We start from the raw sequence: 26139 nt of genomic DNA on the forward strand, positions 1-26139 counted from the left end.
TAAAGTGCAGCTTATATTCGTGAGCTTACAAAAATGGGCTTTTACAATATCGCTGCTGAAACAGACATATGGTAAAACAGAATGGGTGTTAGTGCCTGCGGAATTTTAAGGGAGTGGCTTATATTCGGGTGTTGTCTTTTTTTAACACCCCCCCCCCTTGAATTTTAAAGGTGAGGTTTATATATGGGCCAATACAGCACATTTTAAAAGTATACTGAGGCTTTAGACAGGAATAAAGAAAAATAAAGAGTTTGTGAAAACAAACACACTTCACCCTAAAAACATGTATTTTCAAAAAAGCAGTGGCAAATGTTGACGGCATTTGGAAACAACACACAGACATCGTTTAAATTAACATAGTTATTTTCTCTGTAGCTATTGAGAAACAGGTTTTCATGATGATTTATTCTGAAAGCAATGTAGATCCCCAAAATGTGTACTTGCCATTGTGCTCTGCGGGTAAATTATTGGAGCTTGCAGGCAACATGCTATTCCATAGATGATTCCACACAAAACCCCAGCTTCTCTTTTCCCCCCATGATGCATCACAGATGGAGCAAATGGGGCCTTAACTCTCAGGGGTTTTAAAAATTCAATGTCTTGGTTCAGAAAATGTGGCCGCATCATTGCCTCACTACTAGAACCATCTGATTCTGTCTGGCATTCTGGATGTAAAGCTTTGCTAGATTAAACTGATAGCTTTGCTTAAAATCTCTTTATGGATTGTTAATCACCAAAGCCAGAGATTATAATGTATTGCAAATATTTACTGGAGAAGAGTTTCCTTTTGTGCAGCTGTGACTGGATAATCTGATCAAGATTTGAAAGGCAATTTCTTGAGCAGAGCTTTGCTACATCAAAATAAGATTTTTTTTAAAAAAATAACAGCAAGAATTTGAATAATATTTTCTTAAGCATTTATTTAATATATCCCCTTATCTTGAATCTTACCAGAATATGGATCTCATGTTTTTGGCAGCTTCTTCTGCATTTCAGAAACCTAAAAGCATTTATTTTGAAGGGATGAGGTACAATATTATGTCTCTGTATGAATGTTCATTGAGGGATTCCCATGGGGCAACATTAGTGTGACAATTTTTAAATGAAGTGAATGAAACCCTCGCCTTGAGGTTTCATATTGTAGTTGACAATATTGTCTTTTATTAATGTACAGAACATGCTTTTAAAATACACATACAATTTGATTTGGGATGCATTAGCATAAATACAGCTATTTACATATGCAGCTATCTCCACAACCTTTCTTGTTCTGCTTGTAGTCTTCAGAAAGAAAATAGATTTTATTAGTCTTTTTAAAAATTGTAATAAAAAAAACTTGGCAAGTCAATAAAATTCAAGGAATTTATAATCTGTTTTTAAATTACAGAGGGAATTCTTTTTTTGCGGGGGAGGGAATTGTTATGCTTGGCAACTTGGAAATATAAGCATCTGTTCTCAAGGGAAGGCTCATAAAAAATGAGATGAAAGCTAGAGACCCAGCAGAAGTATTTACTGTGGCAAGGTGATAATTAAAGTCTGTCTATGTAGAAAAGGAATCTTCACATAATCTCATGAGATCAATGCATTACATGTAAAGGAGCAGATCCAGTTGTTATAAGATGTGTACACTATGTTAGGTCTTAAATTTGAAGACATGCAGATATTTAGAATGGATCACTATGGTCCATCAACTTCTTTTGTCATGTTAATAATTCTGTCCCAGGTGAGGCACTGGCTTGAAAAGAAAGCTTAGCCTCCATTTTTCCACTGGCCTGCAATCTTCCCTTCAATACTCCATAGAATCAAAATCCTACCATTTACTAATTTTAAGGGTTTCTTTTTTTGGTGTGTGTGTGTGTGTGTGTGTGTGTGTGTGTGTCCCTCCCACCCCCCTGCTGCTCCAGTCTGTCACACCATGTGTATATGAAAGGGTTGTACAAGGGAGTGTAGGGAGTGTGGCTTCACACACTTCTTGGTGCACCCACCAGTAGCATGTAGCTGCTAGAGGGTTGGTGAAGGGTTAATGTGGCCCCTGGTCCAAAAAAGATTAGACTTCTTTGGTACTGTCTAAAGTGGCTGGTAGTAGCCCTCTCAAGGATTTCAAGCAGAAAGTCTTTCCCATGCGTACCTGGAACTGCTGGCAGTTGAACCCAGAGCCTTCTGTGTGCAACGTACGAGCTCGGCCACTAAGCTGTGGCCTTCACCTCTCTGGATGAAGGACATGCTAAATATGCAGTGAATAAAAACAAAAACACAAATAAAAGCATGATCAGGAATGATTTACAAGTCTCATGCCCTTGGCTCCGAGCCTGCAACTATGCAAAAGGGAACTAGGCAGAGTTGGCTTCCTGAACCGATTTAGTTATTGTTGCTCAGGTGCAGTTTGCTCATTTATGGGCACTTTTGGAAAATCATAGTTAGCCATCTCCTAAGTGACAGGCGATAGAGTTGTCACTGAATTTTTCCTTTCACTGTTGTTATTTGCAACCACAGACAAGAATCATACAGGAGTTATATAACACAAAGTTCTTTATTAAACGTGTCTATTCGAACTCCTGTTGTCTTTCTCCATGGAGTTTTCACTAGAAAAAACCCTGATGTTGGGAAAGATGGAGGGCACAAGGAGAAGGGGACGACAGAGGATGAGATGGTTGGAGACAGTGTTCTCGAAACGACTGGCATGAGTTTGGCCAAACTGCGGGAGACAGTGAAAGATAGGCGTGCCTGGCATGCTCTGGTCCATGGGATCACGAAGAGTCGGACACGACTGAACGACTGAACAACAACAAATTTGAACTCCACACTGTGTCCTTCCTGTTCTGTTTGCTGAGTCACTTCCTGGTACCTGATCCCTCAGCCTGTGCTTTCCTTTGTGTCACTCTGGGGTTCTTCTGACTCTGGGGTCTGCTGCCCTAATTCTGTTGCTTAGTTTAATATACATAGATGCACTTATGACATTTCACAGGCAGTTTCTTTCAAAGAAAGCAGGGATGTTTCCAATCTACTGATCCTCTGAAGATGGTCGTGTATTAGTTTACCAGTTACAAGTGCCATAAAGTTACAGTTTGCCTTTTTAGTAGTCAGCCACAGTTCTTTTAAAAGTTTCTTTATAATTTTTTTTAAATATTCAATTAATGGTTTTACATGAAACAGCAAGAGAGAGGTATGAAGTTTGCAAGTGAACAATAGTTTTGGATCAAACCTGGTGAGTGTGAAAACGAACAATGGAGGCATGTTTTCATTAGATTAGAAATATTATTCCTTAGAACTCAAGGTGCAAATTATGCTGCACCGTAATGTTTCTTTCAAGCACACAAGATAAAATTTGCATATCTAAATTGGATCAGCCTGAATGGGTTTCCCTGCTGTCTCATCCTCTCAGCTGCAGTCAGGCTGAAAAGGCCTGCAGGTGGATCCAAATAGTGATTTCAAGTCCATTTTCAAGAGTCTTACTCCAATAAATAATTATACTAGCTTTATATTGATTTCTTGGTGTGAACGTCAGCAAAATAAAAAATAAAAAAAATCCCCATATGTCACATCCAAAACTAATTTGAATGATAATTGGAAATTTAAATAGTTTTCACTGATTTTGTTCTTGGGGAAACTATTTCAACTAATACATGCTTTGTTTTTAATATATTTAAAAGTGTTTTGCGGTGCTTAACATGGTTACAAAGTATTTGATCCCAAGTAAAAATGTATTTATGCATTCTCAGGACATTCCCCTCCAGCAGTAAAATAGAAGTATGTCAAATGTGGTTTAGTGCTTAGACTAGGGTAACAGAGATCTCGGTTTAAGAGTAGACCACAGGATTTTCGATGTGAACTTATCTGAAGCGTTTGGAGGTTTAAATGGCCCCCACTTAGCAAAGTGTTCTAGGCATTATTCTGAAACATATAAGGCTTTAAATAGTGATGGGATATCAGAACCATATTATCTTGGTTTAGCCACTTTCATTGGTGCACACTAGTGTAGCTTAACCACCTGTACTACTTAAATATTCCAAATGCACCTGGAAGTATGTTACAAAACCCACATGGGAGGAAGACAGAAAATATAACTGTCCATGGTGCTGATACTGGAATGCTCACAAATACCGGTACTAGACCTTTCTATTTCCCCAGGGCAGTAATTTTCAAATATCGTAACCTAGTCCGTATAAAAAAGTTTGTGTTATCATGGTTCAAACAAACCAAAGACACACAGGGCAAGGCACCAAGAGTTGAAGGGTTCTGTGAAGTATGTGTATGTGTGTGATTAAAAAGCACGAGATTTTGCAGAACCATATTGTACAGAAGATACTCAGTGATAAGAGTGAGACTTCCTGAATGCTTGCATTTCAGCCTGAGAAGCTGTTGTCTGGGAGTAGGACCAAATCATCACAGTGATATTTTGGGAGATTATAATGTTTAGGCCTACCTTGAAAATCAGCTTGAGTGTACGTACTTGTACTAACAGACAATTGTTTCAAAGTCTGGTTCAAAAGCTCCAAGGCATGCAGAGGACTCCAGCATTCACAAAAAGCTTCAAATAGTAGGAATCGACTGGGTGGGTCCAGGGAGTAGCTAATGCCTTCCTACAAAAGGCGATGCCCACCAACACTTAAAGAAGTGCCAGTGCTCCCCATCCTAAAAAAGGCCTTGCTGGACTGTGAGGTATTAGGGATCCAATTTAGCCCACAAATAATCCCCCCCCCAAAAAACCTGCACATGCCTGCCAGTCAGATGACATTATTCCGATGAGTGGGTGACATCAGCTGATGAGCAAGGGGTGGGGTTCACTTGTGTGTTGACTGCACCCACCAGTTGCCAAAATGGAACTTGGCACATGGAGAAAAAGGAGCAGGATTTAACCCTTTCTGATGAGTAGAGTTTAACCCTGCTCAGTGCTGCTTCGCTGATTGTTATCGCACCACCAGCACCACGCGTCAACTTTCATAAGTAAACAGGATCTCTTACCTCTGTCGTCTGGTTGTGATGTCAGATGATTGACAGGTAGGTGGTCCTTCCAACCTGTAGAAATTGGGTGGGAGGCTGTGGGGGGAGATAAACATCTGACCTGCTTGGCCAAAAAGGTTCTCCACCCTTGTTATATTGTGATATAAGAGTGGAAAGATGGCTAGGGATGAAGGAAGAATCCATTTTAAATGGATTTATATGCAGGATTTGGCAGTTTTGAACTGACTGAGCCTTGCTCACACCAGACCATCTAGTGCATCGAACACCTGCTTCTGTCTAAGCTGCTCATGCATTGTTTGCTTGTTTTTAATAAGGCTGACTTAATTATATGCAAAGTTACATGCAAAGATGCATGTAATATACGTATAATACATATAAAAGAATCAAGCCCCATGTGGTACTATATTTCTGGAGCATAATTTTGTATGCATTTAAATGCATTGGTGTATGTATCTGTTCATGTGCTGCCTGGTTTAGGAAACCTGGAATGTGCATGGATATAATGTGCACATGATATTATATGTACAATAAGGCATATAATATGTGAGAATTGCTCATTTTTTTACCAGAGCCATTAAAAAAACACTTCTCATTGAGATCAAAGTGTAGAACAGGAATTGGGGGGGGCACATATGCAGAAGCTTGACATAGAGATTTTTAGAAGTTCCCATATCTAAAAAAGGTAAAGGTAAAGGACCCCCTGACAGTTAAGTCCAGTCGCGAATGACTCTGGGGTTGCGGCACTCATCTTGCTTTATTGGCCGAGGGAGCCAGCGTACAGCTTCCGGGTCATGTGGCCAGTATGATTAAGCCGCTTCTGGCGAACCAGAGCAGCACACGGAAACACTGTTTATCTTCCCGCTAGAGCGGTACCTATTTATCTACTTGCACTTGACGTGCTTTTGAACTGCTAGGTTGGCAGGAGCAGGGACCGAACAACGGGAGCTCACCCTGTCGCGGGGATTCAAACCGCCGACCTTCCGATCGGCAAGCCCTAGGCTCAGTGGTTTAGACCACAGTGCCACCCGCGTCCCCATATCTAGGCATGTCCATAGAAAGCCTTGTTTCTTAGATGGTTTACTGCTAATATTTATTCAGTCAACTGTCTGGTGTCCTATTCCTAGCAACGGCCAAGTAAATATCTTGGGGTGGGGTGGGGAATCTATTTATAAAAAAGCCTATCTGAATTTCCTTAATATTATAACAGGTAAGATATGCCTTTCCTGACACAAAATGTTTTCTTCTTTATCTGCCTGAGAGCATTTCACACTCAGATAGAACACGGGTCATCAGGGAAATCAGAACATAAAAACTTAATTGAAGTGAAAATGGCTGTTTTCCTGGAAATCATTGCTTATTTTTGAAAGTTGTGTAGTTTTATTTGTGGGAAAGCAATGTGCATATGTTTGAATAGAGAAATCATTTGTTGCACTGTTGCAGTGCCAGTTATTCTTAGCATGCACTGGCTCTGTAAAATTGGAAAAAGCACAACATGAATAGCTGCATGTTTCAAGAATTAAAATTAAATCAACTGGGTGTGTGTGTGTGAACTATGTTCAATGAACACAGCCCTATATTTGACCATTGTAAGGCAAAAAACACCTAAAAGGAGTGTTACAAATATACCGGTTTGTGAGGCGGAAACCACTTAACCCTTCGTATTCATGTTAATTCATGAATTATACATTTAAGATGATTAAGCATTGCCTTCCAGCTTCTCTTCAAAAAAGACCCCATGGACCAGAGCACGCCAGGCACTCCTGTCTTCCGCTGCCTCCCGCAGTTTGGGCAGACTTCAAGAACACTGTCCAACCATCTCGTCCTCTGTCGTCCCCTTCTCCATGTGCCCTCAATCTTTCCAAACATCAGGGTCTTTTCCAGGGAGTCTTCTCATCTCATGAGGTGGCCAAAGTATTGGAGCCTCAGCTTCAGGATATGTACTTCCAGTGAGCACTGAGGCCTTATTTCCTTAAGAATGGATAGGTTTGATCTTCTTGCAGTCCAGCACCATAATTCAAAAGCATCAATTCTCCGGCGATCAGCCTTCTTTATGGTCCAGCTCTTACTTCCATACATTACTACTGGAAAAGCCATAGCTTTAACTATATGGACCTTTGTCGGCAAGGTGATGTCTCTGCTTTCTAAGATGCTGTCTAGGTTTGTCATTGCTTTTCTTCCAAGAAGCAGGCGTCTTCTAATTTCGTGACTGCTGTCACCATCTGCAGTGATCATGGAACCCAAGAAAGCAAAATCTCTCACTGCCTCCATTTCTTCCCCTTCTATTTGCCAGGAGGTGATGGGACCAGTGGCCATGACCTTAGTTTTTTTGATGTTGAGCTTCAGACCACATTTTTCGCTCTCCTCTTTCACCCTCATTAAAAGGTTCTTTAATTTTTCCTCACTTTCTGCCATCAAGGTTGTGTCATCAGCATATCTGAGGTTGTTGATATTTCTTCCGGCAATCTTAATTCCGGTTTGGGATTCATCCAGTCCAGCCTTTTGCATGATGAATTCTGCATATAAGTTAAATAAGCAGGGATACAATATACAGCCTTGTCATACTCCTTTCCCAATTTTGAACCAATCAGTTGTTCCATATCTTTAGGTCACTCTTTAGGTGACTAACCCATTATAGGAAACTTTGAGCTTTCTAAGAAGGAATCATCCCTAGTATTCAAAAAATAATGGAAGTGCTTGTGTCTGAAGTAGAATCTGTGGAAAGGCTGAAGAGGTGAATGTTGGGTGTAGTATAGGAAACCTGTATGTTTGGATTTCCACATTATCCTTTTGCATAAACAAAGTGCAGCAGAAATACGCACATCTTATTTCTCACCCCCCACCCCAATATTTATCAGGAAGAGTTGGAGAGAGGGCAGGGGTGGTCCTTCCTATCTGAGTTCCAGAATGAAGTTAGCATTTACCTTGATGGATATGTATCCTTTTATATAAATATGAAGTTTTCTCTAGTATTTTATGCTTTACATTCATACATCAGTGCTCATGACAAATTGTCAACTTGCCCTTTCATATTTATGTCGCTTTCCTTTGCCATTCATTTTCGCAGCTAGATAGTGATGATAGGTTTGTGACCGGCGAATTCTGTGGCTGGTGCTACTCAGCAAATTCAAGCATTACTTGAGCAGTGCAGCGATCATAATGAACATTCATCACCCTTTTACTCGTATCATCTCTGTGTAATGGAGAAAGCTACCTTGCTTCACTGAGTGGCACCACAAAGAATAAATTTACGCTCTCCAGAAAATGTTCAGAAGCAACGGTGACATGTTATGACCAAGGTTATCTTCTGTATCTCAAGGGATGAACTCCCCAAATTGCCAGGGCTCCCGCTACCAATTCATTAGAAAGCTTCTCTGACTATGTGCCAGCAAGAGAAGCATAATAGTGCTATATTTAAACCAGTAATGATGTCTGCTGTCATTACAGGGATCTGCAGTAGTACTAATTTGCATCCCTTTTGCCTTCTTAAGGTTCATTTGATCTATCATGAGACAGTAGAATGTCCCTGTGCTCTGCTAAGGATGCAAACAGGTTACAAACGAGCATTGTTTGGTGGAAAGGCAGGATGCAAACTCAACAAACAATTGATCAGTATATAATAGCAGTGGTGGGTTGGATCCAAATCCAGTTGGTTCCACTTTGTTCCCATTGATTTGTTTGTCCCATTGCGTTCAATGGCGCATAGGTTTGGGAAACATAGGCTGCAATTTTGCATTCACTTATCTGGGAGTAAGCCATATTGAAATCTGAGTAGACATGCATAAGATTGCACTGTTAGTCTGGATGCAACCCAATACAGTATAAAATAAAATCCTATAATTCGACCATGGATTCCTATCTTCTTTTTAGCCCGAGGACTGCATCCCCTTGTGCAGTGTTTTTCAACCTTTTTTGGGCAAAGGCGCACTTGTTTCATGAAAAAAATCATGAGGCACACCACCATTAGAAAATGTTAAAAAATTTAACTCTGTGCCTATATTGACTATATATAAAGTAATTCTCTTGAATTTTTCAATTTTTCCCACGGCGCACTATTGTGCCACGGAACAGTGGTTGAAAAACACTGCCCTTGTGGGTAATCTTCTGCAGGGCACAAGCATGCCACTGGTGGGTGTGGCCAGAGGCAAAAGTGGGTGCAGCAACGAATGTAAATTTTACCTTTGTACAATAGCCTATTTTCTATATATACTGTCACATCTCTTCCTGGAGTCAATGACATTCAGTCAAGCTAAAGTTGTGATCTCTCAAAGACTGAGGGACATTGCTAGACAAGAGGATATTGCCCTTGTGAAACCTGGGATGTTTTTTTTGGGATCAGATATTCCAGATTTCACCAGCCCCTTATCTGGCAGAAATCCACTATGTGGAATACCGCAGACTCCTCACAGCCGCTAGGTTAAATGTTCTGGAATCGGCGGTTTTGTGGGGAAGATACAGGGGAGTTCCATATGCCCAGAGATCCTGTCCCTGTGCCCAGGGAGCGGTTGAATCAACTGAACATATCCTTTTGACCTGCCCATTTTATGCAGATCTTAGACAAAAACTTATAGCTCCCATCCTAGGCCAATTTAGCCTAGTAGACAGAGAAAGACAAGTTTTGTTTTTGTTGAACAATTTCACTGGTACCACAACTTTCTTGGTGGCCAAATTTCTTTTTTTTGGCCCTTAAACGCCGTAAGGTTAAAATCGACAGTATTGACATGGGTCTAAATGTACCATCTACTTCTCATTGTATGTTTTAGTGTTAAGCTCCTTGAGATAATTAGACGTTTTAATTTTTGTATGGATAATGATTGTGTACTGACTGACGGTCAAATAAATTTTATTGATTGATATTTTCTATATACACACACCCCTCTGTACCCTTCATCCAGGCAAGCAAGAGCATCAGAGTTCAGGGACGCAGGGGCTGATTCCAAATTTCTCAGTAATTAACCAGATACTGCCTGCTAGCAAGCATCATGGAGTCCAGAACCACCTTTGAACCAAAGCAAAGAGGACAACATGACCTCCTCTACAGTGGTACCTTGGAAGTCGAACGGAATCCGTTCCAGAAGTCCATTCGACTTCCAAGATGTTCAGAAACCAAGGCGCGGCTTCCGATTGGCTGAAGGAACCTCCTGCAGCCAATTGGAAGCCGTGGCGGACATTCGGGTTCCAAAGAACGTTTGCAAACCGGAACACTCACTTCTTGGTTTGTGGCGTTCGGGAGCCAAAACATTCGACTCGCAAGGCGTTCAGGATGTAAGGTATGACTGTATAATGTATCTGTTAGAATTTGCAGTTTTCCAGAACTGCCACCTTATGGGAGAACCAAGGTGTCCAGTTTGTGCGGACCACACATAAATAGTTAATTTTTCGTATGAATACTTTATTAACTTTGGCTTGGGCTGATTTCTGCTCAAGGGAACCCGAAGACTGGAAGAGGAAGAAAAATCTACCATCTACTTTTAATTTATTAATGTTGCCAGAGCTCTTGTTATGAATATTCTAACGATGCAGGGCAAATTTATCTTCTTTAGTAAACAATGGGTGGGAAATTAGAACAAAATGCTTCACCCCCTCAAACAATAATCTTCACTTGATATGTAAAGTAATGAGGAGCCCATTGAAGGATACGGACTAAACATGGTGAAGAATGACACCTAGAGGCCACACGCACTGCACCTCTTGGAAGATTGCCTTTTGTTACTTTCAGTTTACATCTCTTAGTTTGGGAATATACTGGAGAATTTACTATGTTTTGAAAACTCACAATAATAATAAAGTGTTTTCAGGTTTAAAATACATTAGCAAAGTAGTAGTGTTATTAAAAATTCACCATCACTTTTTACTTTTCTGCATAATTTGATAACATCTATACAAACTATGTGGCATTAATAGACTGGAATTACTTGGAAATACATAATGCCTGAAATACGAAGGGAGCCATGCTCAGTATTTTCACTGGGTGTTCAAGTAAGGCTGCCATCCTGGATATACTTGGAAGCAATGGACTCAATGGGACCAACAGGATTTATTCCAAATAAACACATAGGGTGGTCACCTGAACCATTCAGTGAGAGGGAAATTCCTAGAATACCTCTGGGCACATAGGAGGAAGGCCGGTGGAGGTGAGGCGGTGGTGGAGCTCTGTTCCACTCTCTCTTAAGAAGTGCACCCCCTGTATTTACGCCTTCAGCAACTTGCAGTGAGAGCTCTTGCTTGCTTCATTTTGAGCTTGCCTTTTAAAATTCTGCCTGGAAAGGACCACCTTGTAGAGTGTGTAGGTGCAAGCAGTCAAATTCTTTGCAACATGCTTGCAGTGGTGGTGGTGGTGGTGTGGAGGAGAACGTGGAGAGGCCAGGGTCATATTGGGTGGGTTGAGATGGGGGAGCAGAGTGCCTAGAGCAGCATGAAAAGGAAGAGGTGGAGGCAGCTGGGGGGGGGAGAGAGAAAGTAGAGCAACCAAGGTGGGGGGCAGTGGTCACAGTGGTGTCTGCCTTCTCCCACCCCACCCCAAGGGCACATTGCCAACTGCCTCCTTATTGGTGGCAGCAGTACTGAGTTGGGGTGACATATCAGCATTTGGCTACAGCCGCATGGTGACATTCGTAAGGGTAAATTAGATCAGTTAAGAGCAGGGTCCATGAATGACCACATAGTAGATGTGAGGACATCAGAACACGATGTAGCCAATCAGATAGGGCTATGTCATGATGTCACTGGAGCCATATGAAATAAGTTGAGTGTGTAAGAGAGGGATGGGTGGGGACAATGTAAAGGAAGAGGTGAATTTTTTTGCTGAAAAATGGTTGAAATGGTTGTATTTGTTTAGAACAGCAAAAAAATGTTACTGAAGTACATGAACCATTTAAGCTAGGTCTTAGTAGCAACCGTATTTTATTTATATATTTATTATTACGTTTCTGCCCTGCCTTTCCTCCAAGGAGCTCAGTGTGGTATATGTGGTTCTCCTTCATCCCATTTTATCTTTACAGTTACGCTGCGAGGTAGGGTAAGAAAATGGTGACTGGCCCAAGGGTCACCCAGTAACCTTCATGACTGAGTCAGGGCTTGAACCCTGGTAGTGGTCTGATACTCTAGCCACTACACCACACTGTCTGCTTGTTTGTAACCAGCACTGTTGCTTTAGAGCTTTAAGTTGTGTGTTCCCTGGATACTTCAATCTTGGCTGTTTTAAGCCTAGGACATATGATACCTAGGCATGCAGTGCATCTCAAAACACCTGGAATGAGGATTTACAAATCGCCAGTGTACTGTAGGAGCATCCAAAATGGTGGCAGCAATCGTGGTTTCTGGCAACATGTAGAATGTGTCTAAAATATACCTTACTTCAAAGGCAGTTGGCTGTTCAACCACAAGGAGTTGTTATGAAACTATCCTCACAAAGCAAATTATGGAGATAAGCTGCTGCTCATTGGACGGTCAGGTTAAAAACACAGTATGATGTCACAATGGGATTCTGGGGCAGCCCAGCACAAGGTTGCATTCGTAGTTACTCCTAGTATAAAAGAGGTCATGATTTACCTTCAAAAATAGGAGTTGTTCGAGCTTGTAATCTTTTCATTTTGTGGACGGTTTCTAAAGAAAGAATTTGGCTCATGAGTCAAACTGGAAGCAACAATGAGACATGGATTTGTACCTATATGACTGAAGAATGAATGTAAGCATTTCATTTTTAATGATGTAAAAACTGGACATTCATTTTTGCAGTCCTGCATTCTGATCTTGAGCAGTGGGTTTGTGTGGCTACCAGTTTGAATGCTGCCATGTTCAGATTTCATGGCAATTCATTCAACAACATGATCAATTCCTTAGGTGAAGGCAGCTAATATATATGAAAATGTCAGCTTATGCTGCACTATAGGTTTATAGGTTTGGACTAGCTTCAGCTAATGTAAACTTCCATAAGGTATGGTTGTCGAAGCATGACTTGTGTGCAACTTTGTTTTATTTGGGGTTTTTAAAATGTAAATTTGTTGAAAACACATTAGATTCAGGAATGGTTACAATAATTTTTGTGGTTGGATTAGTCTCAGAAGACAGGTCCCCAATAGCACTGCAGTCTCCCTGAACTTGCAAAAACCAGTGGATATATGGATCCTTTAAAAAAACACAGCCAGTTCCTTTAGGGAGGCAGGGCCATCTATATTAAGGTCTTATCAGCCTACATTAAGACTTGTGCTGTCTGCTGAGACAACATCCCTCTATACTGTAGTTGCAACAGGAAGGAGAACTCCAGCTACTGAGAGTGGGTCATCCTTTGGGGAAGGGCCATATCTCCGTACCATAACACTGCCTTTGCATGCATGAAGTCCAAGATTCAGTCCCTGGTATCTCTAGGTAGGAATGTGCCCAGCAATAAGATGCATTCCCTGCTTGTCTAGCATCTGCTTCATTGGAAGTGGTATTCTTCCCTTTTGCAAAGCTGTATGAAAAATGGCTGAGAGGGGGAGGTATATTTCACAAAAAACAAAATGTTCATGCAATGTGCATCTCCCATTTCAGCTCAGAACTAACGTAGACAGGTCCTGTTGTGCTATGGGCTATTATGTTGTCCCTATGGGCTACATTTCTTTATTAGGAAGGATCTTTGGGGATGCATCTTCTGTTCTAGATATGCATTTTGACCAATAGCACCTCTGTTATGAAAACTGACTTGGTGAGAAGAATGGTTTGTGACATTAGCAGCTACATAACCAGCGGCTGTGTTTAAGTGTTGGGTGTCTAATTACTTCTGTTGTTTCATTGAATGTCATGGGCATTGTGTGGCCTTTGTAAAGGGATTTTTTTTTTTTCCAGCCTCATCCCCTGTATCAGATCTGCCTGGCTAGCCAAGCAGCTGTGTTGGTGTCATGTATCAAGTTTGGGAAGTATGCCATGTGTTCCATGTGCAAATCCAAATATATATTAAAAGATTAATCAAAGATGAGGATGGGTAAATAAGGTGCTCTGGAAAGAACTCTTAGCTATTTTTGTTGTTCATAATCCTTGTCATGTTTTCTCCTTTTCCTTTTTTGAAAAATACAGAATAGCTTTCTCCAACCTGGTGCCCTCCAGATGTTTTTGGATGATAGCTCCTACCACCCCCTGATCATTGACCATATTTACTGAATTTCATGAGAGTTGTAGTCCAAAATATCTGGAAGGCACCAGGTTGGGGGAAGTCTGAATTATAGAGCCGTGCATATGAATTCAATTTTTATAATACAGACAGATTTCCGCCCTCTGAAATGACTAAATAGGCTGTGATCTAAACAGCCAATTAGACACATTCAGGAACTTGTGGCCCTACCCAGATGTTGCTAGACTACAACTCCCACCATCTTTGACCATTGAGCTTCCTGTCTGGGGCTGATGGGAGTTGGAGTCCAGTAATATTTCAAAGGCCATAGATTCTCCAGCCCAATATGGAAGTTTTTCTGAAGGTGACTCAGCTTTTGCGATTGGCTTTTTGTATGAAGGGCTACTTTTTGAAGTAAGAGATGCAGAACCCACTAGGAGATGCAGAGCCCATAGACTGAAAATGCTTTGGATCATTGCCATAAAAAGTATGTTACTAACAGAGGTTACTCACGGAGGTGTCAATCTGTGCGTTGCTTCAAATAAACAAATTATGTTTTAATTCTGCCTTTTCAGTCACCCCTTGTCTCATGCAACCTTGTGAACCCTAACAACTTGTTCCTAGTTCAGCGTTCCCTGCTGAGATACTTTCCCCCTCTTACATTCAAAAGCTCTGATTCAAAGTAGTGAAAGGCACAAGTCAAAGTTGCACAAGCCTTAGCTTCATGTATTCGTGAGTTCAGGTATTCACGTATTTATCAAAGAAACTGGGCTGCAGCCAAATTTGATTTGTGAAGTCAAATGGCAGTTTTTACTTAAGATAAAATGCTTTCAAAGGAAAAGACACCCCTTTTAAAATTTTGCAGGTTTTATTAATTCATGTACAAATGTTTATATGCAGGCACACATAATGCACCCACACATGTTTTGCAACCAGTTACTAGATTATAAATGCTTTGTTGAGGATGGTGGGTGCTTAGCTTCTTGGCTGTGAAATGAACAAGAGACACATAAGTGAGACTACCAAGTGCATCCCATTTTTTACTATATACCTTACCTGGTGCTGTGAGCCCTAGCCCTCCGTCAGAAATGGATGCTATAAATTTGTTAGGCTCACAGCTTTCTATGTATCCCTTATCAACCCATAATCTCCTGATTGTTGCCGCTTTTTCAACAGCTGAGGAACGGTAATCCACACTTGCTTATCTCTCTTAATCACAGCCTCACACAGCGCCAGGGCTTCCTGAGCCTTTAATTCCCTCTTAGAGTCGAAACAGAGTGGAAAGTAAACAAAGACAAATTTGCAACCTTCAACATTGCTAATTTGCTCTGATGTCAGAATATTTAAATGGATGAGGACCAGGGAATTATTTGATCAAGGCTGCTTTTCAAGGCTGTGGAAGAGTCTCTGAGCATGGGAAGGATTCTGGCAAATGACAGAGTTCCCCCAGAGAGGTTTGGTTAAGGTTTTCTCTTTCAGTTGCAGTAGCGTCATCATTTAAAGCTCCCTGGTTGCTCTGCTGCTAGAATGCTTTTTCTTTTTTCTTTTTAGTCTTTACAATAGCTCTTCTCAGAACACTACTTTTAGGCCTTTGCATTTCTGGATGTATGCAGGAACATAAGCCAGCATTGTCTTTTGTTCTAGCCCATTGGGGTGAATTTAAAACAATGCTCTCTTGGTACCCAATCAAGTCAAACGCAGGAGTAGACCTACTGAAATGAATGCATTTATGTTAGTCATCATGATTCACTTAAGTGCATAGATTTCAGTAGGCCTACTCTGAGTATGACTTTACAGCAAGTAGAGTGTTAAGACACTTTTTGTCCTATCCCCCCCCTCCTGTAGTACAGCCCACTAACACATTCATGCTTACAAACACACTTTGAGGTAATCGCAACTCAAAATTACTTTTCATAAAAAGAAATTGCTGTCATAAAAACATTTTGATAAATGAAAATTTTAGAATGGCTGCTTTTCTTAGATGCACAGTTAAAAGATTAATGAAATTCATTCTGATTTTTAATGAGATGCTTTATTACTTTAATTCCTTCCTTGCACCCATATATAAGTGGAATGGGTATGTAACTAGAGAGAGAAAAACACCACCGGACAGTATAATATTGCAGCTGTATGACCCTTCTTACATGAATATTAAGGGACAATTTAATCAGTTGCATGTCTAAGTATCCCCACCAGTCTTTACCGTGCATTCAGTTTGTGCATCAGCATCCTGACTGTCGATAAGTAAGCTTAATTCGCCACATTTGCTGTTCTCAAAGTCATGATTCTCTTCCAACAACATTTTGCATCATCCATCCTGTCAGCTCTTCTACTAAGTGGGAATTACATGCTGGCAACTTGCTTTAAAGAAGCAGGAAAATAATTGGTGCTGAACAGTTGCTACCTGCTTGTCTCAAACATGCTCCGGAATGGTTGTTTTTTTAAAATGATAATATTTTTATTGGATAGTCTTGAATATAGACATTCTTCTGATAGATGTGCAAAAAGCAGCAACAGCATCTTGCAGTTGGTTGCATGCATGTGATTACAGCATTCAGGTTATTTGCTATTTGTGTTCCTTCCCCCTCTTGCCTCCTCCCTCCCTCCCTCCCTCCCTTGATCTTCTCTTCCCTCCCCTCCACTGTTTCACTCTCTTTCTCTCTTCCCTCTCCCTCCAGCTGGTGTAAATGACTGCTGCTGCCTCCCAGACCAAGATAACCTGCTCAGTCAGCTGGAGCCCCCTGTGGACAGCTGTCTCTCTCTCAGCTGATGGAAACTGCTACTACCCACTGAATGGGGAAGAGTGAAGTAGCATCCACAGTACCAGCAGCAGCGCCTCCACCGTAGCAGCAGCAGCAGCAGCAGCAGCAGCAGCAGCAAGCAAGCAAGCAAGCAAGAGCTCTATTGTTCCTTGGTGTTAAACAGTCCCCCCCCCTTCTTTTCATCTGGCATGCAGAATAGCTGGAAAGCCATTTCCCTTCTGCCCTCCCTGTGAAGACATTCTGAAAGGGGGGGGGGGAGAAATTACTCACGAAAGGGTTACCCATTGTGCGGCAGATTTTGACACTGAAGCAGTCTTCTGGAAGGCATGGGGCTGAGAGAGAAGAGCGCAGCTTTAATCTGTGGTCCAAGGGCTTCATCTCTTTCAAGCAAGTGCGTTGGAGTTCTCGTTCTCCTCCTGTTTGGAATCCGGGGAGCTAAGGCGCAAAGTGAATTCGAAACTTCATCCGTGTATTTGTGGAAGACTGGTAAGTGGAGGAGAGGGGCATATTGCTGCATTGCCTTTGGGTGAATGTTGCACTGGTGGTTATCGATGCTCTTGTCGAATGCGTGGCCCCCCCCCCCCATTGTTTTATTTGGAGAGTATCAGTTTGCACACATTTAATGACAGATGGCTGTCCAGGCTGTACCATGGTGATTTAACCTCACTGTTGTTTTCTAATCGCTCTGTGCCCTGTGCTAACAGAGTGTATGTTAAGTGATTAGGAAGGGAGAGCAAAAAAATGAAAATAATAATAGTAACAGTGGTTCCAGATAGTGCCCCAAGAATGTTTTTTTAAAAAAATATGCACAAAGAAAAGGTGAGAGAACCTGCATGCCTTTCTGTCTACCCTATTGTGAAATGCGGTTAGATTCATCACACGGGAGGAGCAGGATTGTTATATCCAGGTTTGTTGTATGTCATAAAGGGCACGTGAACGCTAATGATGGATTAGGTGAAATAACCCATGGCTTGCCAGATCTCATAACCAAAGAGCCCGTGGCAAATAGGCTATATAGATTCAGCATCACCGTAGACAGATGAATTTCCTTGAGTGTGGAACTAAGGAGTAATGTGTCTGATTTCAAAGACTCTGCAGTCACGACTGTGTCTCTTTATCAACTTTTCAACGAAAATAAATGATTTTATAGGTGAATTTGCTGCATTGATCCCTAGCCCTTTAGTGGTAGGTTACTGGCATTGCTGTGTTTCTTAAAACAGTCTTATAACCTACTTCTTGCTTCAAAGACACTCCCAAGCTTTCTGAGAGCAGATCTTAAAATTTAAAACACCTTCTGACTTGCAGTCAGCTCTCTAGTAGTGTGAGGAATACATCAATCATGTATTGTTATTTCGGAAGATTTAGCAACCCAAAAGTCTTATTGTGGTTGGAATCCTATTCCTCCTTACCTGGGAGTAAGCTTCATTGAACTCAATGGGACTTACTTCTGAGTAGACCATGTATATAGGCTTATGCAGTTAGGGAGAGGGTGAGGGACAGTTTCAGGGACTGGGTCTTTTTGCTGGTTTAACACTCTTGGCTGCTTTCCAAAGAGACAGATCAATTTACAATCACACCAATATCCTGCATTTTTAAAGACTGCATCTATCCACCAGCTCAAGGAGGAGATTAAAGGGGAATTCAATTCAACTGGAAGGCAGGCTTTTTCCATAATACTAGAAGGAGAGGTTTGAAAGGGGAGAAAAGCCCTCCACTTCTTTGCCCTGATTCTGAAAGATCAATGACAATGACAACAGTACAAACCTAATGGTAACCCTGTGCTATTTCCTTTAATTGAACTGTTGGGAAATTTAGGAGACTGTGTGTCACCCAATTAAAGCTATGGGTCAATGTAATATTTTTTAAGCCATAACCCTAGGCATGCTGCTCTAGGGTTACTTGCTTAATAAACTTGTGTGTTTTAACAGAGTAGTGATTCTTTGCCAAAACTAATTCAGAAGCATTCTATAGAAAATGAAGCCGATAAAATACAGCAGTCTATAGAAAATAACTGATCCACCCTACAATTTACCGAATAGCTCCTTTAATTTAATGGCTGGTAGTTAATGCTAAAGATCTATGCCTATATATAGACTGAAGGCAATAATTATATTTAACATCTCAGTGCTGAGACTTTGTAGGTGCAGAGGGCAGCCGAATGCAATTTGTATTCTGTATATGTATCAATAGTACAATGCTGCCTCATTTACACAGCAGGGAATAATTTTGGGCTAGAAAAGGATTAGCATTCAGAACATGGCTATAAATTACATTTGTTCTGTGCCACTTTTTGATTTACATGTTATATACTCTTTGTCTCCCCACCCCCACCCCTACCCCGAATAGTGGTCCTCCATATACCTTCTCTTTTATACTTTTTCTGGTTTCTAAATAACTCAGTCTGTATTGTCTTCCGCATTGAACTGTTGGGGCAGGTGGAAAGGAAACTCCAAAGTTGACACCCAGAGTTTGCTTTCTAGAGGAAAATAAATTCTGCCCCGGCTGATAGCTATCCATACCCCGTGCTGAACTGTATGCTCACACTTTACTCATTTGCCGCTTTCAGCTAATTTTGTAACAAGGACATATAATGCTTCTATGCGATTTCCAAAGGCCTTCCGTGGCTCCTCTAGTTGCATGGCCTCCAGGCAATAGTCCTTGCTGAGAAACTATCCTTCCTGGTGCAGATGCTTTTCATCATTTGAGAGACATGTGTGCTTCAGAACTCGGCAACACTTCAATAAAAGAATATCAGTGCGACCAGGCAGGGATGGCCATACTTGGTTGTGGGCCCTTGTGCGAAATATGTTCTGGACCCCTCTTCTCTCGATTTACTTTGATCACAGATCAGCATCCAATGGCATGCCATCTGATCAGAGGTAAAGCATAATTATACAGAGAAGAAGTGTAGGGCAGCTCCTGTGGTGAAATGGCTCAGTGCACCTGGCTGCTAACCAGAAGCTTGGTGGTTTGAGCCCATCCAGTGATGGGTGTGGGCAGGATTCCTGCATTGCAGGAAGTTGGACTAGAAGACCCTTAGGGTGCCTTCCAACTCTGGCTCTATGAATTACACCAATATCCTGCATTTTTAAAGACTGCATCTATCCACCAGCTCAAAAATCACAATGCATTTATAGATGATAGATGCATCTTTATATGCAATATTAATGGACAGTTGGCACAGAGTGTTCCTGCCAGAAGCAAAAAAACAAAAACAAAAGGGAGTTATTGTAGAACTGCTGCACATGACAAAATTATCATGGAGATTTCTGAGGTTGGTCGGTCCTTGTGCACCACACACCCTCCACAGCCTATATGGCTGACATTGCTAGCAGACTTCCAAAAAATTGTACAAATTTTGCCCAAAATACAATCCTCTGCAAAAAGTATCAGCGAGGGACATAGGAAATGAGTTAAAATACTCTGTATTCTTACTAAAAGATGTCAACTTGAGGTGGAGGGAAGTCACAATGGTGAATTTTTTATTTTATTTTTATTTTATAGAATGATTGTATGTACACTTTCATTTTTGAATAAATGTAATAAAAAATTAAAAAACCCTCTGTATTCTTGATAATGTTGTATATGCTGGAAGATGTAAGTTGCAGCCTAATCATGTTTCTCATTGGATGAAGGTCATCTTCTGGTGTGGGGCAAAGGTCAGATGCCTTAGTTGACTCCCCCCTCCCACTCATATATTGGTCTTCTGTATTAATACCCCCATGGGATATATTGTTTCCTTCTATCCCTAAAAGTTGCTAGAGCAATAATTCATCTGCCACGAATGTCTACATTAATATTTGGGTGTTTTGAAAAAGTCATTGCTCCTGCCAACCTAGCAGTTCAAAAGCACGTCAAAGTGCAAGTAGATAAATAGGTACCGCTCCGGTGGGAAGGTAAACAGCATTTCCGTGCGCTGCTCTGGTTCGCCAGAAGCGGCTTAGTCATGCTGGCCACATGACCCGGAAGCTGTCTGTGGACAAACGCCAGCTCCCTCGGCCTATAGAGTGAGATGAGCGTGCAACCCCAGAGTCATCTGTGACTGGACCTAACGGTCAGGGGTACCTTTACCTTTACCTTTAAAAAGTCATTATACCAACGTGGAAAATATATAAAATTACAGTTATGCAAGCTCGTATATAATATAGAATGCTTTGTTATAAAGACCAGGAAAGCAACGTTAAATACATGTGGTGTTTGTTATGCAGCCATAGCAAATTTACCCATACTTTTACATGTCAAGAGTCAAGCTGCTCTATGTGTGTGGGCCACTTTTACTTTCTAATAAAAATGTTAATCTTTGTAGCATTGAGAAGGGGTGCACTGGAGGAGGGGAAAAAAACCATTTTGATTGCCCTAAACAAAGGCCATGACTCAGCAACTCAAAAGAATGTAGAAGAAACCTTCCACACACTGGGGGTTTCACTACCAGCAAGGGAATGGTTTGTGCGGCCAAGAAGAAACGCTGAAATAGGCATGGAAGTTTTTGCTTTGATTTGCATCCAAATCCAAATGTGCATTTCATGAATTAATAGCCAGTGAAAGCTGGTGAAGTTGCTGAGGAACTGATAGCTCACATTGTGGGATAAGAGACTTTCAAACTGTTACTTTTTGGAGTCAGTGGTGGAGAAAGGGCCTGGTTCAGTGCTGTAAAAACATGAAGTTGATGGCTCACTAGGATCCTTTGGGGCAGACTGCTGATCTAATATACAGTGGCTAGCCAGGTGGAATTAAGCTTCCTTAGTTCAGACATCCAAAGCCTGCTTTTGAGTAAACCACCCACCCACCAGAAGCTCAGGTTGCTCGCAGTTGGTCCAGTGCCAGCTTTCAAGATGGTTGTCACTGCCTTTACTTTCCTCTCCAATTCTGAAGTGGGGGGCTCTGAGAGATGAAACTGGGACTCCACTAGACCTTCAGTGCTGCTATACGCGGCATCCTGGGAGAAGTGAATAGTGGGGAGGCTCGAGGTGGGGAGGTCTCTGTTCAGGTGGCTTTAACTCACAATGCAGCCAAACATAAAGAAGTTTAATTTGGGCTTAAACCACACTGAGACCAAATTAAGTTATTGAGGTTGAGCCCATTGAGCTTTGGGGAGTGAGGAAAGCTTGCAGTGCATACAGTTTTATAGTTTAAAGTGTATAAACTATGGCACTCGCTCTCGTGGGAGGCAGTGATGGTCACCTGCTTAAATGGCTTTTTTAAAAGAGGACTAGACAAATTCATGGAGGATAATGCAACCATTGGCTATTAGCCACGATGGTTGGAGGCAGTGATGCTTCTGAAGATCACTTGCTGGAAATGGCAGGAGGCTGAGAGTGCTCTTGTGTTTGGGCCCTGCTTGCAGGTTTCCCACAGGCATCTGGTTGAGCAGGGTGCTGGATTAGATGGGTCATTGGCCAGATCCAGCAGGCTCTTCTTATGTTTTCGTAATTTCAGAGCCTTTTATATTTTGCCCCTTCTACATGGGAGGTTGGCAGGATATGGATGTTTAGATCAGGGGTCAGCAAACTTACCATGCCTCGGACCGGTGTCTCCAGCACCAATCGCGCGGCAGGCTGGAGGGCGGGGGAGCGTGTGCCCACGCTATTTCTGGCGCACTTCCGGGTCGGAGGAGCACCGGAAATAGCTTGTGTGCATGTGCACGGGCCTTCTCCAACCCGGATGTGCACCAGAAATAACGCTTGCACATACGCACAAGCTATTTCCGGTGCTCCTCCGACCTGGAAGTGGGCAGCCGCGCAGCGCAGTGCCTCTAAAAGCGGGCGGCGGCAGCGGGTGGCGGAGGTCGCCACGGGCCGGATAAACAAGTCCCTCGGGCCTTAGTTTGGGGACCCCTGGTTTAGACCCTTCAGATAATGCAAAGATAGAGCAAAGTTGGGTATTTCCTTCTCCACTTGCAAATGGAATCTTCAGGCCGGGTTAAATGATGTTCTGAGGTCATCCGTAATCCTAGAAGTAGGCTATCGGCATTGATTCACCCAGTATTGGATTTACCCGAAAAATCTGTTTGGAGCCAGTGACCGAATACAATTAGGGAGACCTTGAGAACAAACGTTAAAAGATTGTAGACATAAACTCTCATAATGTCTTCAAGCTCTAAGGGGTGTTCTGGACTATATGTATAATTCTGGGTGCAATAGGCAAGGAACCAGATGCCAGGAGTCTGAATTCCAAAATTGAATTGCAATAAAATTTGTAGAAACAAGTCTCTTGGGATTGTTGGCAATTACAGAACTAGCATTTGTATCAGCTGTTCCCTAAGCAACAAAGAGAGGAAGCTAGGGAGGATGTCAGGCAAGCTGGGGGCTTTGGGTGTAAATAAGTGAAGGAGAGGGTTTGGCTGCAGGAACAGAGGGCAGCCAGAACAAAGAACAACTGAATCTTGTGTGCGGCACTGGGAACATTTTTTTTTTTTTTTAGTGGGGGACGTACAGGGTCCGGTTGTGAGTTTCCTGAAAGCAGATGCCGTGGCTGCCACTTGCAGATTTGGTACGTGGACTCTCAGCTAGATATTTATTAAAGGCTTTATTCCAGAATTCAGTACAGTGCCCAAGCACAAATCAGGTTACACAGTTCAGAAGTCAAAGCAGAGCCCTAGGATGCATGGTTAGGCATAAGCTGTGGGTTAAACCACAGAGTCTAGGGCTTGCTGATCAGAAGGTCGGCGGTTTGAATCCCTGCCACGGGGTGAGCTCCCGTAGCTTGGTCTCAGCTCCTGCCCACCTAGCAGTTCGAATGCACATCAAAGTGTAAGTAGATAAATAGGGACCGCTGCAGTGGGAAGGTAAACAGCGTTTCCGTGCGCTGCTCTGGTTCGCCAGAAGTGGCTTTGTCATGATGGCCACATGACCTGGAAGCTGTCTGCGGACAAACGCCGGCTCCCTTGGCCTATAGAGCAAGATGAGCGCCACAACCCCAGAGTCGGACACGACTGGACCTGATGGTCAGGGGTCCCTTTACCTTTACCTAAGGTGTTGTCCCAGCACTTGACATGCCCTCTGAACTCTCCTTTTGAAGAGTGGGGTTGGCACAGTCATTTGCAGTTTTCTTCCTGAGCCATGGGAGCGAGGAAGCAAATGTGCATTCCTATGTGTAGGCTGTGTCTGTTTGTGCTGTCACTGCAGTGTCCTTGATGATGGAGCTGGAGTCAATGTGGCTGGCTCACTGTCCAGTCTAGCCTTAGGCACCTCCCTTGGGAATGTGGGACTCTTCGCTGATGGGGTGCCACTGGAGTCAAGTCAGGCGGCTCTGCTTTGGCAGTTGGGCCATTTGCTGTCTCTCCTGACAACCCACTTGTCTTCTCCCCAGTGCCTAGGTTAGCACCTCCCAGACTGCAGAACCCCTGCCCAGGATCCAATTTTGCACCTTTGTCCCATTCCACCTCCACTTCTGACCAACCTTGCCAAGACCTATCCACATGACGGCAGAAGCTGTTGTGGTGATGGGCCATATTATGTTGCCCTCTGTGTTACATCTTTAGACAAATACCTGACATTGCAGCTTGCTAAGGTCCTCTGCATGCACGCAGTGGTGTAGGAACAACTCCGCCATGCTGTGTCACGGTGGAGTGTGCGATAGTAACAAAACCACGTGGGTCATTCTCAGCTGCTTAGGATGCTGGCAGAAAGGAAGTTGCTGATGGGTTGGGATGGCAGTTGCAGTGTTCACATACAAAGGTTTGTAGGATTGTATCCTAGGGAAACAATAAACAAACAGCTGTATGTGCATGGACATGGGGAGAGGATGTCTGGATGCAAACTCTATAGGAAAAGCAGAGAAGGTCATGTCACTCAGGGGTCTAGAACATGTTGGACTATTTACTATCTCTATTTGTCTACCTCGTTTCTTTTTGTTTCTTCTTCCAGTTCCTTTTTGAAGTTCCCAGTTTGGTTGCTGTTGGTCATTTGCACTCTTATTAGAAATGAACATCATTGGTGGTGTGTCTGGAGAGATAGATAGCCTTGGTGAACATGTGGTGATTCCCCCATCCCTTTTCACCAAGTATTAAATTGGACTAAATGGCAGCTTTATTGACTATGCTGCTTGCCTTTTCTTGCACCGGGGTTATGTATTATCCTTTCATGGTGCTCAAGAAATGTTTTTAATGGATGTAATTTCGTTCTTCCTCTAGGCATGTCCCTGGATGTCATTGTTACAGTGAAATGACATATCAAAATAGTTGCCCCTTCATTATCCCTCATAAATGGTATTATCACAGTGATATTTCCATAGCACAGCAGCTAAATGGTGTTGGGCCTTAGCAGCCAAATAGCAGAATTAGGTGTTAGCCATATGGGGAAATCAAGGGTGTCTGAAGAACTGGATGCATTCATGTAAAAATAAAATAACATTGAAAACTAATGTTTCAAAATGGCTTAGCATTTTTGGAATGGAAGTTATTGTTGACACTGGGAAACTGGCCAGTATCTATGTGATTAGTTTACAAAATCTAAAGCTGCCATTTATAAACAGAACAAGATGCTGTATTGCAGAATAGTCCCTATTGCCAAATAGCTACTGCCTTTTACTGCAGGGGTGGCTGTAGCATTTTATGCAGAAAACATTGTTTTTCTGTACATGGCAAACCTAACATTTAAAAAACCCAAACATCATCTTACTGGCCACTTACTGTTGACAGCTAGTATTAGAACAATTGCATCAAGTAGTACAGTACCAATTACCTCTTACGTACATTTTACTTGTGTAATTTCAACCTTGCATGGTTGAAGGATGGCCAATTGAAATGGTGCAAATTAAATGCACGCAAGGTTTCCCCAACACAATAAGAGCTTTAAAGCTCTCTACCTCAGTGTTTTTCAACCTTTTTTGGGCAAAGGCACACTTGTTTCATGAAAAAAATCACGAGGCACACCACCATTAGAAAATGTTAAAAAAATTAACTTTGTGCCTATATTGACTATATATAAAGTAATTCTCTTGAATAGGAATCAAATAAACACAAAGAAAGTATTTTATAATCTTGGACTTAAGAGCAGGGGTCCCCAAACTAAGACCCGGGGGCCGGATGTGGCCCAATCACCTTCTAAATGCTGCCCGCGGATGGTCCAGGAATCAGCGTGTTTTTACAGAATTGGAACCTGTCCTTTTATTTAAAATGCATCTCTGGGTTATTTGTGGGGCATAGGAATTTGTTCATATTTTTTTCAAAATATAGTCCAGCCCCAAGTAAGGTCTAAGGCAGTGTTTTTCAACCTTTTTTGGGCAAAGGCACACTTGTTTCATGAAAAAAATCACGAGGCACACCACCATTAGAAAATGTTAAAAAAAATTAACTTTGTGCCTATATTGACTATATATAAAGTAATTCTC

At 42.1% G+C, this 26139-nt stretch overlaps 1 protein-coding gene across 5 annotated transcripts in view; it reads left to right on the forward strand.

The window, feature by feature from the left end:
- The first annotated feature begins 16918 nt into the window (after positions 1-16918).
- Positions 16919-26139, forward strand: part of THSD7A (thrombospondin type 1 domain containing 7A) — a 226894-nt gene continuing 217673 nt past the window's right edge. For 3 of the 5 annotated variants that reach the window (XM_033166288.1, XM_033166289.1, XM_033166290.1), the window contains exon 1: positions 16923-17295. In XM_033166288.1, the coding sequence (XP_033022179.1) occupies positions 17136-17295 (160 nt within the window). In that variant the 5' untranslated portion in view covers positions 16923-17135. Of the gene's footprint in view, positions 17296-26139 lie in introns of all 5 variants that reach the window. The other 2 variants (XM_033166291.1, XM_033166292.1) reach the window with 2 other exon arrangements.

Source organism: Lacerta agilis, chromosome 12, assembly GCF_009819535.1.
Source record: "Lacerta agilis isolate rLacAgi1 chromosome 12, rLacAgi1.pri, whole genome shotgun sequence".
NCBI classification, from domain to species: domain Eukaryota; kingdom Metazoa; phylum Chordata; class Lepidosauria; order Squamata; family Lacertidae; genus Lacerta; species Lacerta agilis.